The 15,970-nt window shown below is 48.3% G+C and overlaps 1 protein-coding gene across 1 annotated transcript in view; it reads right to left on the bottom strand.

The window, feature by feature from the left end:
- Window positions 1–406: 406 nt before the first annotated feature.
- LOC137366904 (uncharacterized) overlaps window positions 407–15,970 on the bottom strand; it is a 63,472-nt gene continuing 47,908 nt past the window's right edge. Inside the window, exons 12-15 of the mRNA XM_068028461.1 lie at window positions 7,125–7,300; window positions 5,825–5,999; window positions 4,887–4,972; window positions 407–646 (exon numbers count right to left, since the gene is read on the bottom strand). Of these exons, the coding sequence (XP_067884562.1) occupies window positions 407–646; window positions 4,887–4,972; window positions 5,825–5,999; window positions 7,125–7,300 (677 nt within the window). The remainder of the gene's footprint in view (window positions 647–4,886; window positions 4,973–5,824; window positions 6,000–7,124; window positions 7,301–15,970) is intronic.

Genomic DNA, 15,970 nt, shown 5'->3' with positions numbered 1-15,970 from the left:
TGTCACTCAGTTTCATACTGTGTTTATAATGCTCCTGTGAAGAGCCTTGGCAGGTTTTATTACATTAAAGGTGCGACAGTATTATAAATTGCTGTTTTGTCCCTTTCCCTGCCTCTGTACTTTATTAACATTTGTACTATCTCTCACCATTGCCGTTCTGAAGAAGGCTGACCAAGCTGAAACGTTAACTCTGTTTCTCTCTCCACAAATGCTGCCAGACCTACTCAATCTTCTGTTTGTGTTTCAGAGTTCCAGCATCTGCAGTATTTTCCCATTGGTGCAATGTGTCAGTCGTGGGCGAGGGATCTCTCAATAACTCCCTCAAGTGGGCAGAATTCATTCATCTTTCTGCAATGTAATCTGGGCAATGCTTGACTGTAAATGCAAATTCATTTCAGTCCCAATGTCAGGGGCACAGCAGCAGGGACATTGATATCTGCTCAGGGGCCTCACAATGTCGCGTGTCCTGCCTACAAAAGCCTTCTCCCAGCTCTCTGGCTTTGCTCATTGTTGTTTGCATATGTTGCTGAATGTGTACCTGTGGCCTGTGGGAGATCTTGTCTGTGCCTCTGATATGAACAGTCCACTGTTCTCCGACTGTGAGCATCTTCGGAAAAACATTTTTACTTTGCAGGTATTTTATCAGCTGCCATAGAGCAGGAAGGACATAGAGGAGCAGAGCTGTAAAGAAATAACTGAGGGGTGAAAAAAATTATGTGATGATTTGAGACTTTAACGACCCTGATATTGAATTGGGCAGTCAGTAAGGTTATAAGAAATGGGAGCAAGGAGTAGGCCTTTCGGCCCCTCGAGCCTGCTCAGCCATTCTATAAGTTCATGACTGATCTGATTGCAGCTTTAACTCCACTTTCCTTTCTGCCCTCCATAACCATGACACCCTTGTAGAATCAAAATCTGTCAAACTCAGGCTTGAATATATTCAATGACCCAGCCTCCGTTGCTCTCCAGAGAACAGAGTTCCACAGACTCACAATCCTCTGAGAGAAAAATATCCTCCGCATCTCCGTCTTAAATGCAAGACCCCCTTATTCTGAAATTGTTACGCCTCGTTCTAGATTCCCAAACGAGAAGGAACATCCACTCAGCATCTACCCAGTCAAGCCCCCTCAGAATCTTACGTGGCTCATTTTTCTAAACTCCAATGAGTATCTGCCCAACCTCTTCAAACATTCCTCATAATAATCAAAGAATCACAGAATTGTGACCACGCAGAAGGAGGCCATTCGGCCCATCGTGTCTGCACCGGCTCTCTGAAAGTGCAACTCCCTCAGTTCCACTCCCCCGGCCTCTTCCTGTAACCCTGCAAATTCTTCCATTTCATGTAACTGTCTAATTTTATTTTAAATGTTTCAGTTGAATCTGCCTCCACCATGTTCCCAGGCAGCGCATTCCAGACCTTAACCACTCGCTGCATGAAAACTTGTTTCCCCATGTCACTTTTGCTTCTCTTACCAAATACTTTAAATCGGTGCCCTCTCGTTCTCGATAATTTCACGAGTGGGAACAGTGTCTACTCTGTCCAGGCCCCTCATGATTTTGAATAGCTCTCTCAAATCACCTCCCAGCCTTCTCTTCTCCAAGGAAAACAGTCCTAACTTCTCCAATCTATCTTCATAACTGAAATTCCTCATCCCTGGAACCATTCTTGTGAATCTCGTCTGTACTCTCTCAAATGCCCTCACATCTTTTCTCAAGTGCAACACCTAGAATTGGAGGCAATACTCCAGCTGAGGACAAACTAGTGTCTTATACGGGTTCAACATAACTTCCTTGCTCTTGTAATCTATGCCCCTATTAATAAAGCCCAGGATACTGTATGCTTTATCAACCACTCTCTCAACCAGTCCTGCCATCTTCAATGACTGATGCACAGATACACACAGGTCTCTCTGCTCCTTCACCCCCTTTAGAATTGTAACCTCGATTCGATATTGTCTCTCCATGTTCTTGCTACCAAAATTAATCACTTCAAATTTCTCCACATTGAACCTCATCTGTCACTTGTCCGCCCATTCCACCAACTTGTCTATGTCCTTTTGAAGTTCTACACTATCCTCCTCACAGTTCACAATGCTTCCAAGTTTCGTCTCATCTGCAAATTTTGAAATTGTGCCCTGTACTCCGAGGTCTAGGACATTAATATATATCAGGAAAAGCAAGGGTCCCAACACTGATCGCTGGGGAAGTCCACTACAAACCTTCCTCCAGCCCGAAAAACATCCATTAACCACTATTCTCTGTTTCCTGTCACTCAGCCAATTTCGTAATCCATGTTGCTACCGTCCTATGTATTCCAAGAGCTACATGTTTGCTCACAAGTCTGATGTGTGGAACTGTATCAAATGCCTTTTGAAAGGTCAGGATTTCTCATTTTCCTCTGTCAGGCCTTGAATGAGCTGGATTATCCAGGGTGGAAGCACAGACCAGAATAGAATGGAGTAGCACAAGGTTTGGGGAATGCTGGGCAGTCCCACCACGTACAGTCACATCCCTTCTGATCTCAGCCCTTAGCAATCATTTAACAGTGAGTGTTCCCTCCCAGAACAAAAAAACACTGGATTTCCATGATCAGATGGGAAAGCCATTCCAGCAAAATCAATCAGCTTCTTGAGACGGTCAGGTTTAGCGTTCACAGATATATTGAGCAGACAGAGAATGCAATAAAACTGTAAACACACAGTTTACAATCAGATTTACAATCACACTGGGTGGTCAGGGAGTCAAACACGATAAAAGGCCTTTCCATGCTGCAGCTCTCCTTGTTTGAATGTCCATCAATGGAAGATACGCAGCCATGTTCACTTATTGCAGACGTTTTACATTGTTACACTGGAGAGTTGTGACCAATGAGTCATTTCACAACAGTTCAACAGACTAATCAGGATGTTAATATTGGGAAATTGGAGAGGAGCAGGGAGTCAGTGAATGGCAATAGTTCCAGGGGTTATGTTTGAACAGGGTTCGGAGTGAGTGAAGACACAGGCAGCAAATGTTTGTATGAGGATAAGATCAGGAAGTGTGAAAGATGTGCGGTTGGCCAGGAGAGTATTGGAATAGTCCAGGCTCGAGGTAACAGAGGCACTGATGAGGGTTCCAGCAGCAGATGAGCTGAAGCAGGGGCGGAGTCGAGAGATGGTATGGAGGTGCAAAATGGACAGTCTTGGTGATGGTGTGGATATGTGGTCGAAAACTCATCTCGGGGTCAAACACAACAACAAAGGCTAAAAACTGTCTTGATCAGTTTCAGACAGGTACCAGAGATGGTGTCGGTGGTCCAAGAATGACATTTGTGTCGGGGATCACAGACAATGGCTTCAGTCTTCCCAATATTTAGTAGGAGAAAATATCTGCTCATCCAGTATTGGATGTTAGACAAGCAGTGTGGCAGAGCAGAGACAATGGAAGCATTCACAGAGGTGTTATTGAGATGGAGTGTTGTCGACATTAGGTTCCTGAGCTCAGTACAACTCCCTTCCTTTGTTATTAAACATTTGACATATGCCACACATAAATGCTTTGCACTCTCTGAAAGCTTTCCTTTTCAATATATTTTGATTCTGCAAAGTTCAGCATTAACCGATCCCCCATTCTGCATGAACCCTCAATTTAAAAGATGTTATCTACCCTGAGGTTCTCCTTGGACAAGGACGAACTGTTTTCCTTGCCCCAATTCTCAGTGCTGACAGCTCCATGAAACTTCGGGACCTCTACTCAATGGTAGATCTTTAAAGAAACTCCCTCATTAAACCTGAGATCACTTCATCCTGAAACTGGCCAGAGCTGTCAGGTTTGTCTGGGTTCAGCTGACCAGTGGTCACTGTATACAAATGGGATCGTACTTCTCTATTTAACAAAGCAATAGCTTAAAGCTCCCACACCCCTGCAGTATAAAGACACACCAATTACAGTTTAACATTAGCATACTTCTAGTCGGAGATTAACCCTTTGCTGACAATTTCCTTGAGTTAAACAAGGTGAAGATAAGATGGTACAGTGATTGAGTGAGGATGTAAAACACACAGAGACTGGATCACACGTGTCGGATGCTTGTTGACATGTCCAAACTCCTTCACACTCCCACAGGCTCACTAGCCGAGCACTGAACGTCTTCTGGATCCAATTCGAGCTTCGTGTGTGGACACTGATCCTGGAACATGTGCTTCATCTGCATCGCAGAGAGGAGAAACGATGAGTATTACTGCAAGGGGAGGAGTGAATAGAAATAGACAGAGAGCATACAGACAGAGATCGGGAGAGAGGGTGGGGACAAGACAGTGAGAGACAGGGTGAGGCAAAGATACTCAGACAGAGGGAGAGATGCAGAGGGAGGGTGGGAGAGCTACAGGGATTGAGACAGAGGTAGAGAAACAGAGGGCGTGAGAGCGAGAGGTCGTCAGAGATGCAGTGAGGGACAGACAGAGACAGAAAGCAAGACACAGAAAGAGAAATACAGATTGGGTGAGCGAGGCAGAGAAAGAGACAGAGATAGAAAGGACATAAAGAGAGAATGGGGAGAGTGAGAGGGAAGATCAGAGAGAGGTTACCGTAAAATGAGGAGGCCATTCATCCCCTCGAGTCTGTTACACAGGAACAGGAGGAGGCCATTCAGCCCCTCTTTCGAGTTCTTACACAGGAACAGGAGAAGGCCATTCAGCACCCTCACCCGCTCTCGAGCCTTTCACACAGGCTCAGGAGGAAGCCCATTCAACCCCTCACAAGCCTGATCTGGGGGACCAGAAGATAAGCAGAGGGGGAATTAGAGCTGTTTAAATAATGACCTGGAGTTCCCATTCAGTGAATACAGACAGTGAGAGGGAGGATCTGTTGTCTCCCGTGTTTCTCCTCAGTACAGTGCAGTCTCTCACCCTCTCCACAACGATTCTCTTTGCAGATTCTTCATCCAGATCAGTCATTGACGTGATCTTCACATTAATCCTCTTGTATTTGGTACCTAAACACAACAGTCACAACATCAACAGGTTGACCACACCCAGACAACAAAAACAAGAAATGCTGGATTCACTCAGCAGGTCTGGCAGCATCTGTGGAAAGAGAAGCAGAGTTAACGTTTCGGGTCAGTGACCCTTCTTCGGAACTGACAAATATTAGAAAAGTCACAGATTATAAACAAGTGAGGTGGGGGTTGGGCAAGAGATAACAAAGGAGAAGGTGCAGATTGGACCAGGCCACATAGCTGACCAAAAGGTCACGGAGCAAAGGCAAACAATATGTTAATGGTGTGTTGAAAGTGTTGCCTTCTTGTTCCATCTCCCAAGATCATTTGCATTCCGTGTTTACTCCGGTCTCACTGCCCTTTTCTCTGTCTCTGTCGATCACTCTCACTCTCTCTCTCTCTCTGATGCTCTCTGTCCCTCTAACAAAGACAAAGACAGAGAGACAGACAAAGAGCATCTGTGAGAGAGACAGAGAGAGAGAAAGTGGGAGTCAGAGAGACAGACAGGCAGACAGAACATCAGAGAGAGTGGGAGACAGAGTGAGGCGAAAGAGGGAGCTGGAGAAACTGAGAACCACATAGGAGAGAGGCGGATACAGAAATGAAATATATTTATATATGCGTGTGAAAGGAAGATAAAGGAGAAACATAGAGAGAGAGATAAAACTGAGAGTTACAGAGAGAGGGATGTGAGATAGAAGCTCAAAGATATTTCTGAAGGAATTTCTGAACGTTTACGTTTCTGTGTTTCCCAATGATTCCACTCAGACTGAACACAAGTGACTGCAACTCTTGTCTGACAGCACAGACAAGGCAGAGAGAGAGATTGAGAACGATGGGTTTCCCTACACAGAACGATCACACAGCTGTTTGGAGGCCCTCGGTCCTGATATATTTGTGCCAGACTGAGACAGGAGGAGGGATTTAATATTCCTGAAATGTGGAGAATCTGAAATTTTTCCACCGTCATCAGAAACAGGCTGGGAGTCGGGAGGTTCCTCGGGAGTAGACGGAATCCCCGAGTCTGAGAGGATCAAATAAAGACAAGAGGAATTTCACTGGGATTCAGAACGCTGGATGAGTGGACAGAAGTGTTTTAACACAGAACCTCCTCTCGTATGTAATCTCACTCACTCTACACACTGAATCAATGTATACCAGCCTTTACCGAGGGGAGACACCAGACATCATCGGCTGCAGAATCAGTTACTACTCCGACAAGGAAAAAAAACTAACAGAGAAAATTCAGGAGATTATCAAAGTGATCAGTGAAACGACAGGGGGAAAGTGGAGTCAGAGAACAACAGAGAGCAGGAATGAGAGAAAAGGAGGGAAGGCGACAGGAGTGAGACAGAAAAGAGTAAGGGAGATCTGGAATGAGTGAGAACAAGAGAGAGAAAAGAAAACAGCACTGTAATGTTCCCCTTAATCAATACTGATACCCCTCCTCCTTTCCTTCCTCCCCTCTCTTTCCTGAACACCTTGTAGTCAGGAATATTCACTACCCAGTCCTGCCCATCTTCGAGCCAGGACCCTGTAATTGCCACAACATCATATTTCCACGTGGCTATCTGCGCCTGAAGCTCAACAACCTTATTTACCACTGTCCGTGCATCCATATACACACACATTAAACTGAATTGACAGCTTATCTCCTTTCCTCTTCCACTGCCCCCGTCTAATACGATACTCTTATCGACTCCAGTGTTATCTGTCCCTCCTAATTCTCTGTGCATCTGTGCTTTGCTCTCTAATATTGCTCAGACCACTGTTTTTCCTGATGTATATTAATGACATAGACTGGGGCGTACAGGGCACACTTTCAAAATCTGCAGATGACAAAAAACCTGGAAGTATTGTGAACTGTGAGGAGGACAGTGATAGACGTCAGGAGGTCATAGACAGGCTGGTGGGATGGGCAGACACTGGCAAATGAAATTTATCACAGAGAATTGTGAAGTGATTCATTTTGGTCGGATGAACGAGAGGCAATATAAAATAAAGGCTACAATTCTAAAGGAGGTGCAGGGGCAGAGGGACCTGGGGGGGACATGTGCACAAATCATTGAAGGTGGCAAGACAGGTCGAGAGAGCGGTTAATACTTAGGAAGGATGTTAAGGTATTCAAGAGGGTGCAGAGAAGATTTACCGGAATGGTTCCCGGGATGAGGGACGTCAGTGACATGAATAGATCGGAGAAGCTGGGGCTGTTCTCCGTGGAGAAGAGACGATTAAGACGAGATTTGAGCAAGATGTTCATAATCAAGAGGGAACTGGACAGAGTAGTCAGGGAAAAACTGTTCCTCTTGGTGGGAGGATCCAGAACTAGAGAGCAACGATTTTAGGTGAGTGGTAAAAGTCACAACAGAGGCAGGGAAACCTTTTCACACAGTGAGTGGTTAGGATCTGAAATGACCTGCATGAGAGTGTGCTGGAGGCAGGTTTAATTGAGGCTTTCAAAAGGGAATTGGATAATTGTCCTGGCAGAAAAAATCTGCAGGGCGACAGGAAAATGGCAGGAGTGGGAGTAGGTGAGTTGCACTGCCAGAGAGCTGGCTCAGTGAAGATGGGCTGAACAGAAACTTTCTGTGCCGTAACCAGTCTTTGATTCCATGATTCTGCGATGATAACCCCACAAAGCAGATACCTTAGCTTCCAGAGCCCGGTGGGTAGTGGATGAAACCTCAGTAGATTCTCTAGTCAATTGTTCCTCGGATTCCTGAGTTTGAGCATCATGCTGCCCTCAGTCTCTATCACAGTCCCCTCAGTCACTGCATTACACTCACCTCAGTCACTTTATCACATTCCCCTCAGTCACTGCATCACACTCCCCTCAGTCGCTGTATCCCTCTCCCGTCAGTCGCTGTATCACACTCTCCTCAGTCGCTGTCTCGCACTCCCTTCAGCTCACTGTATCACAATCCCCTCAGTCACTGCATTACACTCACCTCAGTCACTTTATCACATTCCCCTCAGTCACTGTATCACACTCTCCTCAGTCGCTGTATCACACTCCCCTCAGTCACTGCAACACACGCCCCTCAGGCACTGTATCACACTCCCCTCAGTCACTGCATTATATTCCCTTCAGTCACTGCACTCCACTCCCCTCAGACAGTGTATCACACTCTCCTCAGTCACTGTATCACACTCCCCCAGTCACAGTATCACACTCCCTTCAGTTCACTGTATCCCACTCCCCTCAGACAGAGTCTCACACTCCCCTCATTCAATGTATCACACTCCACTCAGTCACTGCATTATATTCGCTTCAGTCACTGCATCCCACTCTACTCAGACAGAGTATCACACTCCCCTCAGTCAATGTATCACACTCCCCCAGTCACTGTATCACACTCTATCAGTCACTGTATCCCACACATTCAGTCACTGTATCCCACTTCCCTCTGTCACTGTATCACACTCTCTCAGTCAGTGTATCACACTCCCCTCAGTCAATGTATCACACTCCCCGCTGTCGCAGTATCACACTCCCCCAGTCACTGTATCACACTCTATCAGTCACTGTATCCCACACATTCAGTCACTGTATCCCACTTCCCTCAGTCACTGTATCACACTCTCTCAGTCAGTGTATCACACTCCCCTCAGTCACTGTATCACTCTCCCCCAGTCACTGTATCACACTCTATCAGTCACTGTATCGCACTCCCCGCTGTTGCAGTATCACACACCCCTCAGTCACTGTATCCCACACATTCAGTCACTGTATCCCACTTCCCTCTGTCACTGTATCACACTCTCTCAGTCACTGTATCACACTCTCTCAGTCACTGTATCCCACTTCCCTCTTTCACTGTATCACGCTCACCTCAGTCACTGTATCCCACTCCCCTCAGTCACTCTATCACACTCCCCTCAGCCACTGAATTCCACTCTCCTCAGTGACTGGATCATACTCCCCTCAGTCACTGCATCACACTATGCTCAGTCGCTGATCCCACTCCCCTCAGTCACTGCATCCCACACCCCTCAGTCACTGTATCACACTCCCTTCAGTCACTGTATCCCACTCCCCTCAGTCGCTGCATTCCCCTCTCCTCAGTGACTGTATCATACTCCCCTCAGTCACTGCATCACACTACCCTCTGTCACTGTATCACATCCCCCTCAGACACTGCATCACACTACCCTCAGTCGCTGCATCGCACTCCCCTCAGTGACTGTATCATACTACCCTCAGACACTGTATCACACTCCCCTCAGTCACTGTATCACACTCCTCCAGTCACTGGATCACACTCCCTTCAGTCACTGTATCCCAATCCCCTCAGTTAGTGTATAACACTCCACTCCGTAACTTTATCGCACTCCCCTCAATCACTGTATCACACTCCCGGAGTCACTGTATCACACTCCCCTCAGTCACTGTATAATGCTCCCCTCAGTCACTGCATCACACTACCCTCAGTCGCTGCATCCCACTCCACTCAGTGACTGTATCATACTACCCTCAGTCACTGCATCCCACACCCCTCAGTCTCTGAATCACACTCCCTTCGGTCACTGTATCCCAAACCCCTCAGACAGTGTATAACACTACCCTCCATAACTTTATCGCACTCCACTCAATCACTGTATCACACTCCCTGAGTCACTGTATCACATTCCCCTCAGTCACTGTATAATGCTCCCCTTAGTCACTGTATCACACTCCCCTCACCCACTGTATCACACTCCCCTCTGTCACTGTATCACTCTTCCTCTGTCATTGTATCACTCTCCCCTCTGTCACTGTATCACATCCCCCTCAGACACTGTATAATGCTCCCCTCAGTCACTGCATCACACTCCCCTCACCCACTGTATCACACTCCCCTCTGTCACTGTATCACTCTTCCTCTGTCATTGTATCACTCTCCCCTCTGTCACTGTATCACATCCCCCTCAGACACTGTATCACACTACCCTCAGACACTGCATCACACTCCCCTCAGTCACTGCATCCCACTCTCCTCAGACAGTGTATCACACTCCCCACAGTCACTGTATCACTCTCCCCCAGTCACCGTATCACACTCTCTCAGCCACTGTATAATGCTCCCCTCAGTCACTCTATCACACTCCCCTCAGTCGCTGCATTCCACTCTCCTCAGTGACTGTATCATACTCCCCTCAGTCACTGTAACACACTACCCTCAGTGGCTGCATCCCACTCCCCTCAGTGACTGATTCCTACTCCCCTCAGTCACTGCATCCCACACCCCTCAGTCACTGTATCACACTCCCTTCAGTCACTGTACCCCACTCCCCTCAGTCGCTGCATTCCCCTCTCCTCAGTGACTGTATCACACTCCCCTCAGTCACTGTATCACACTACCCTCAGTCGCTGCATCCCACTCCCCTCAGTGTCTGTATCCTACTCCCCTCAGTCACTGCATCCCACAGCCCTCAGTCACTGGATCACACTCCCTTCAGTCACTGTATCCCAATCCCCTCAGTTAGTGTATAACACTCCACTCCGTAACTTTATCGCACTCCCCTCAATCACTGTAACACACTCCCGGAGTCACTGTATCACATCCCCCTCAGACACTGCATCACACTACCCTCAGTCGCTGCATCGCACTCCCCTCAGTGACTGTATCATCCTACCCTCAGACACTGTATCACACTCCCCTCAGTCACTGTATCACACTCCTCCAGTCACTGGATCACACTCCCTTCAGTCACTGTATCCCAATCCCCTCAGTCAGTGTATAACACTCCCCTCCGTAACTTTATCGTACTCCCCTCAATCACTGTATCACACTCCCGGAGTCACTGTATCACACTCCCCTCAGTCACTGTATAATGCTCCCCTCAGTCACTGCATCACACTCCCCTCACCCACTGTATCACACTCCCCTCTGTCACTGTATCACTCTTCCTCTGTCATTGTATCACTCTACCCTCTGTCACTGTATCACATCCCCCTCAGACACTGTATCACACTACCCTCAGTCGCTGCATCGCACTCCCCTCAGTGACTGTATCATACTACCCTCAGACACTGTATCACACTCCCCTCAGTCACTGGATCACACTCCCTTCAGTCACTGTATCCCAATCCCCTCAGTCAGTGTATAACACTCCCCTCCGTAACTTTATCGTACTCCCCTCAATCACTGTATCACACTCCCGGAGTCACTGTATCACACTCCCCTCAGTCACTGTATAATGCTCCCCTCAGTCACTGCATCACACTCCCCTCACCCACTGTATCACACTCCCCTCTGTCACTGTATCACACTTCCTCTGTCATTGTATCACTCTACCCTCTGTCACTGTATCACATCTCCCTCAGACACTGTATCACACTACCCTCAGTCGCTGCATCGCACTCCCCTCAGTGACTGTATCATACTACCCTCAGACACTGTATCACACTCCCCTCAGTCACTGTGTCACACTCCTCCAGTCACTGTATCACACTCCCTTCAGTCACTGTATCCCAATCCCCTCAGTCAGTGTATAACACTCCCCTCCGTATCTTTATCGCACTCCCCTCAATCACTGTATCACACTCCCGGAGTCACTGTATCACACTCCCCTCAGTCACTGTATAATGCTCCCCTTAGTCACTGCATCACACTCCCCTCACCCACTGTATCACACTCCCCTCTGTCACTGTATCACTCTTCCTCTGTCATTGTATCACTCTACCCTCTGTCACTGTATCACATCCCCCTCAGACACTGTATCACACTACCCTCAGTCGCTGCATCGCACTCCCCTCAGTGACTGTATCATACTACCCTCAGACACTGTATCACACTCCCCTCAGTCACTGTATCACACTCCTCCAGTCACTGGATCACACTCCCTTCAGTTCACTTTATCCTACACCCCTCAGACACTGCATCACACTCCCCTCAGTCACTGCATCCCACTCTCCTCAGACAGTGTATCACACTCCCGGAGTCACTGTATCACTCTACCCCAGTCACCGTATCACACTCTCTCAGTCACTGTATCACACTCCCCGCTGTCACAGTATCACAATCCCCTCAGTCACTGTATCCCACACATTCAGTCACTGTATCCCACTTCCCTCTGTCACTGTGTCACACTCTCTCAGTCACTGTATCACACTCTCTCAGTCACTGTATCACACTTCCTCTGTCATTGTATCACACTACCCTCAGTCACTATGTCCCACTGCCCTCAGTCACTATATCCCACTCCCCTCGGTCAGTGCAACCTTCTCCCCTCAGTCACTGCATCACTCTCCCCTCAGTAACTATGTCCCACTCCCCTCAGTTCCATTGGTGGGAGGATCCAGAACTAGAGGGCACCGGTTTTAGGTGAGTGATGTAAGTCACAACAGAGACAGGAAAATCTTTTCACACAGCGAGTGGTTAGGATCTGAAATGCACTGCCTGAGAGTGTGCTGGAGGCAGGTTCAATTGAGGCCTTCAAAAGGGAATTGGATAATTATCATCGGAGAAACAATCTGCAGGATGATGGGGAAATTGCAGGAGTGGGTGTAGATGAGTTGCACAGGCATAGAGCTGTCAAGGTGACGATGGGCTCAATGGCCTCTTCCTGTGCTGTAACCAGTCACTTATACCATGATTCTGCGATGATGACCCCACATGACAGGTACCTGAGCTTCCAGAGCCCGCTGGGGTGGAGGATGAAACCTCAGTAGATTCTCTAGTCGATTGTTCCTCGGATTCCTGAGTTTGGGAAGTCACGGGTTCTGTATTAAAGGGAGGGAGACATTGCAAAGCAAGACATGGAGAAAAACACATCAGGTCAACAGGATGGTGCTCGTGTCAGGAGAATGACAGATAACAATCTTTATAAAACCATTATCTTCCATCCTGTTCACTACATTACTGCGTCACACTCCCCTCAGTCACTGTATCACACTCCCAGCAGTCACTGCATCACACTCCCAGCGGTCACTGCATCACACTCACCTCAGTCACTATATCATACTCCCCTCACTCACTGTATCCCACTCACCTCAGTCACTGTATCACACTCACCTCAGTCACTGCATCACACTCCCCTCAGTCACTGCATCACACTCTCTCAGTCACTGTATCACACTTCCCTCAGTCACTATATCACATTCCTCTCAGTCAATGTATTCCACTCCCCACAGTCACTCGATCACACTACCCTCATTCGCTGCATCCCACTCCCCTCAGTGACTGTATCATACTCCCCTCAGTCACGGTGTCACAGTAAACTCAGTCGCTGCATCACACTCCCCTCAGTGACTGTTTCATACTCCCCTCAGACTCTGTATCACACTCCCCTCAGTCATGTATCACATTCCCCTCAGTCACTGTATCACACTCCCCTCAGTCGCTGTATCATATTCCCCTCAGTCGCTGTATCACACTCCCCTCAGTCGCTGTATCACACTTCCCTCTGTCACTGCATCACACTCCCCTTAGTCACTGTATCACACTCCCCTCACTAAATGTGTCACACTCCACTCTGTCACTGTATCACACTTCCTCAGTCACTGTATCACACTCCCCTCACTAAATGTGTCAGACTCCACTCTGTCACTGTATCACACTTCCCTCTGTCACTGCATCACACTCCCTTTAGTCACTGTATTACACTCCCCTCACTCACTGTGTCACACTCGCTCAGTCACAGTATCACACTTCCCTCAGTCGCTGCATCACACTCCCCTCAGTGACTGTATCACACTCCCCTCAGACTCTGTATCACACTCCCCTCAGTCATGTATCACATTCCCCTCAGTCACTGTATCGCACTCCCCTCAGTCACTGTATCACACTCCCCTCAGACACTGTATCACACTCCCCTCAGTCACTGTGTCACACTCGCTCAGTCACAGTATCGCACTCCCCTCAGACACTGCATCACACTCCCCTCAGTCACTGTATCACACTCCCCTCACTCACTGTGTCAGACTCCACTCTGTCACTGTATCACACTTCCTCTGTCATTGTGTCACACTCCCCTCAGTCACTGCATCACATTCCCCTCAGTCACTGTATCACACTCCCCTCACTCACTGTATCACACTCCCCTCTGTCACTGTATCACACTTCCTCTGTCATTGTGTCACACTCCCCTCAGTCACTGCATCACATTCCCCTCACTCACTGTATCACACTCCCCTCTGTCACTGTATCACACTCCCCTCAGACACTGTATCACACTCCCCTCAGTCACTGTGTCAGACTCCACTCTGTCACTGTATCACACTTCCTCTGTCATTGTGTCACACTCCCCTCAGTCACTGTATCACATTCCCCTCAGTCACTGCATCACACTCCCCTCACTCACTGTATCACACTCCCCTCTGTCACTGTATCACACTCCCCTCAGACACTGTATCACATTCCCCTCAGTCACTGCATCACACTCCCCTCACTCACTGTATCACACTCCCCTCTGTCACTGTATCACACTCCCCTCAGACACTGTATCACACTCCCCTCAGTCACTGTGTCACACTCGCTCAGTCACAGTATCACACTTCCCTCTGTACTGCATCACACTCCCCTCAGTCACTGTATCACACTCCCCTCACTCACTGTGCCAGACTCCACTCTGTCACTGTATCACACTTCCTCTGTCATTGTATCACACTCCCCTCAGTCACTGTATCACATTCCCCTCAGTCACTGTATCACACTCCCCTCACTCACTGTATCACACTCCCCTCTGTCACTGTATCACACTCCCTCTGTCACTGCATCACACTACCCTCAGTCACTGTATCAAGTTCCCCTCAGACACTGTATCACACTACCCTCAGTCGCTGCATCACACTCCCCTCAGTGACTGTTTCATACTCCCCTCAGACACTGTATCACACTACCCTCAGTGACTGTATCACACTCCCCTCAGTTGCTGTATCCCACTCCCCTCAGACACTGTATCATACTACCCTCAGTCTCTGTATCCCACTCCCCTCAGTCACTGTATCCCACTCACCTCAGTCACTACATCCCACTCTCCGCAGTTACCACATCCCACTCCGCAAAGTCAATACATCCCACTGCCCTAAGTCACTATATCCCACGGACCTCAGTCACTACGTCCCACTCCGCTCAGTTACTACATCCCAGTGCCCTCAATCACTATATCCCACTGCCTTCAGTCACTATGTCCCACTGCCCTCAATGACTATATCCCACTCCCCTCAGTCACTATGTCCTAATGCCCTCAGTCACTATATCACACTTCCCTCAGTCACTATGTACCATTGCCCTCAGTCACTATGTCCCACTGTCCTCAATGACTATATCCCACTCGCCTCAGTGACTATGTCCCACTCACCTCAGTCACGATGTCCCACTGCCCTCAGTCACTATGTACCATTGCCCTCAGTCACTGTGTCCCACTGCCCTTAATGACTATATCCCACTCCCCTCAGTCACTATATCCCTCGCCCCTCAATGACTATATCCCACTGCGCGCAATCACTATGTCCTACTGCCCTCAGTAACTAAATCCAACTCCCCTCAGTCACTTTGTCCCACTCCCCACAGTCACTATATCCCTCTCCCCTCACTCACTGTATCCCACTGCCCTCAGTCACTATGTCCCACTGTCCTCAATGACTATATCCCACTCACCTCAGTGACTATGTCCCACTCACCTCAGTCACTATGTCCCTCTGCCCTTAGTCACTATGTCCCACTGTCCTCAGTCACTATGTCCCTCTGCCCTCAGTCACTATGTACCATTGCCCTCAGTCACTGTGTCCCACTGTCCTCAGTCACTATGTCCCTCTGCCCTCAGTCACTATGTACCATTGCCCTCAGTCACTGTGTCCCACTGCCCTGAATGACTATATCCCAATCCCCTCAGTCACTATAGCCCACTGCCCTCAGTCACTATGTCCCACTGTCCTCAGTCACTATGTCCCTCTGCCCTCAGTCACTATGTACCATTGCCCTCAGTCACTGTGTCCCACTGTCCTCAGTCACTATGTCCCTCTGCCCTCAGTCACTATGTACCATTGCCCTCAGTCACTGTGTCCCACTG

The sequence above is a fragment of the Heterodontus francisci genome, unplaced genomic scaffold, assembly GCF_036365525.1.
Source record: "Heterodontus francisci isolate sHetFra1 unplaced genomic scaffold, sHetFra1.hap1 HAP1_SCAFFOLD_500, whole genome shotgun sequence".
NCBI classification, from domain to species: Eukaryota; Metazoa; Chordata; class Chondrichthyes; order Heterodontiformes; family Heterodontidae; genus Heterodontus; species Heterodontus francisci.
The sequence above is the reverse complement of the archived record's forward strand: the minus strand, read 5'-3'. Positions and strand labels throughout refer to the sequence as shown.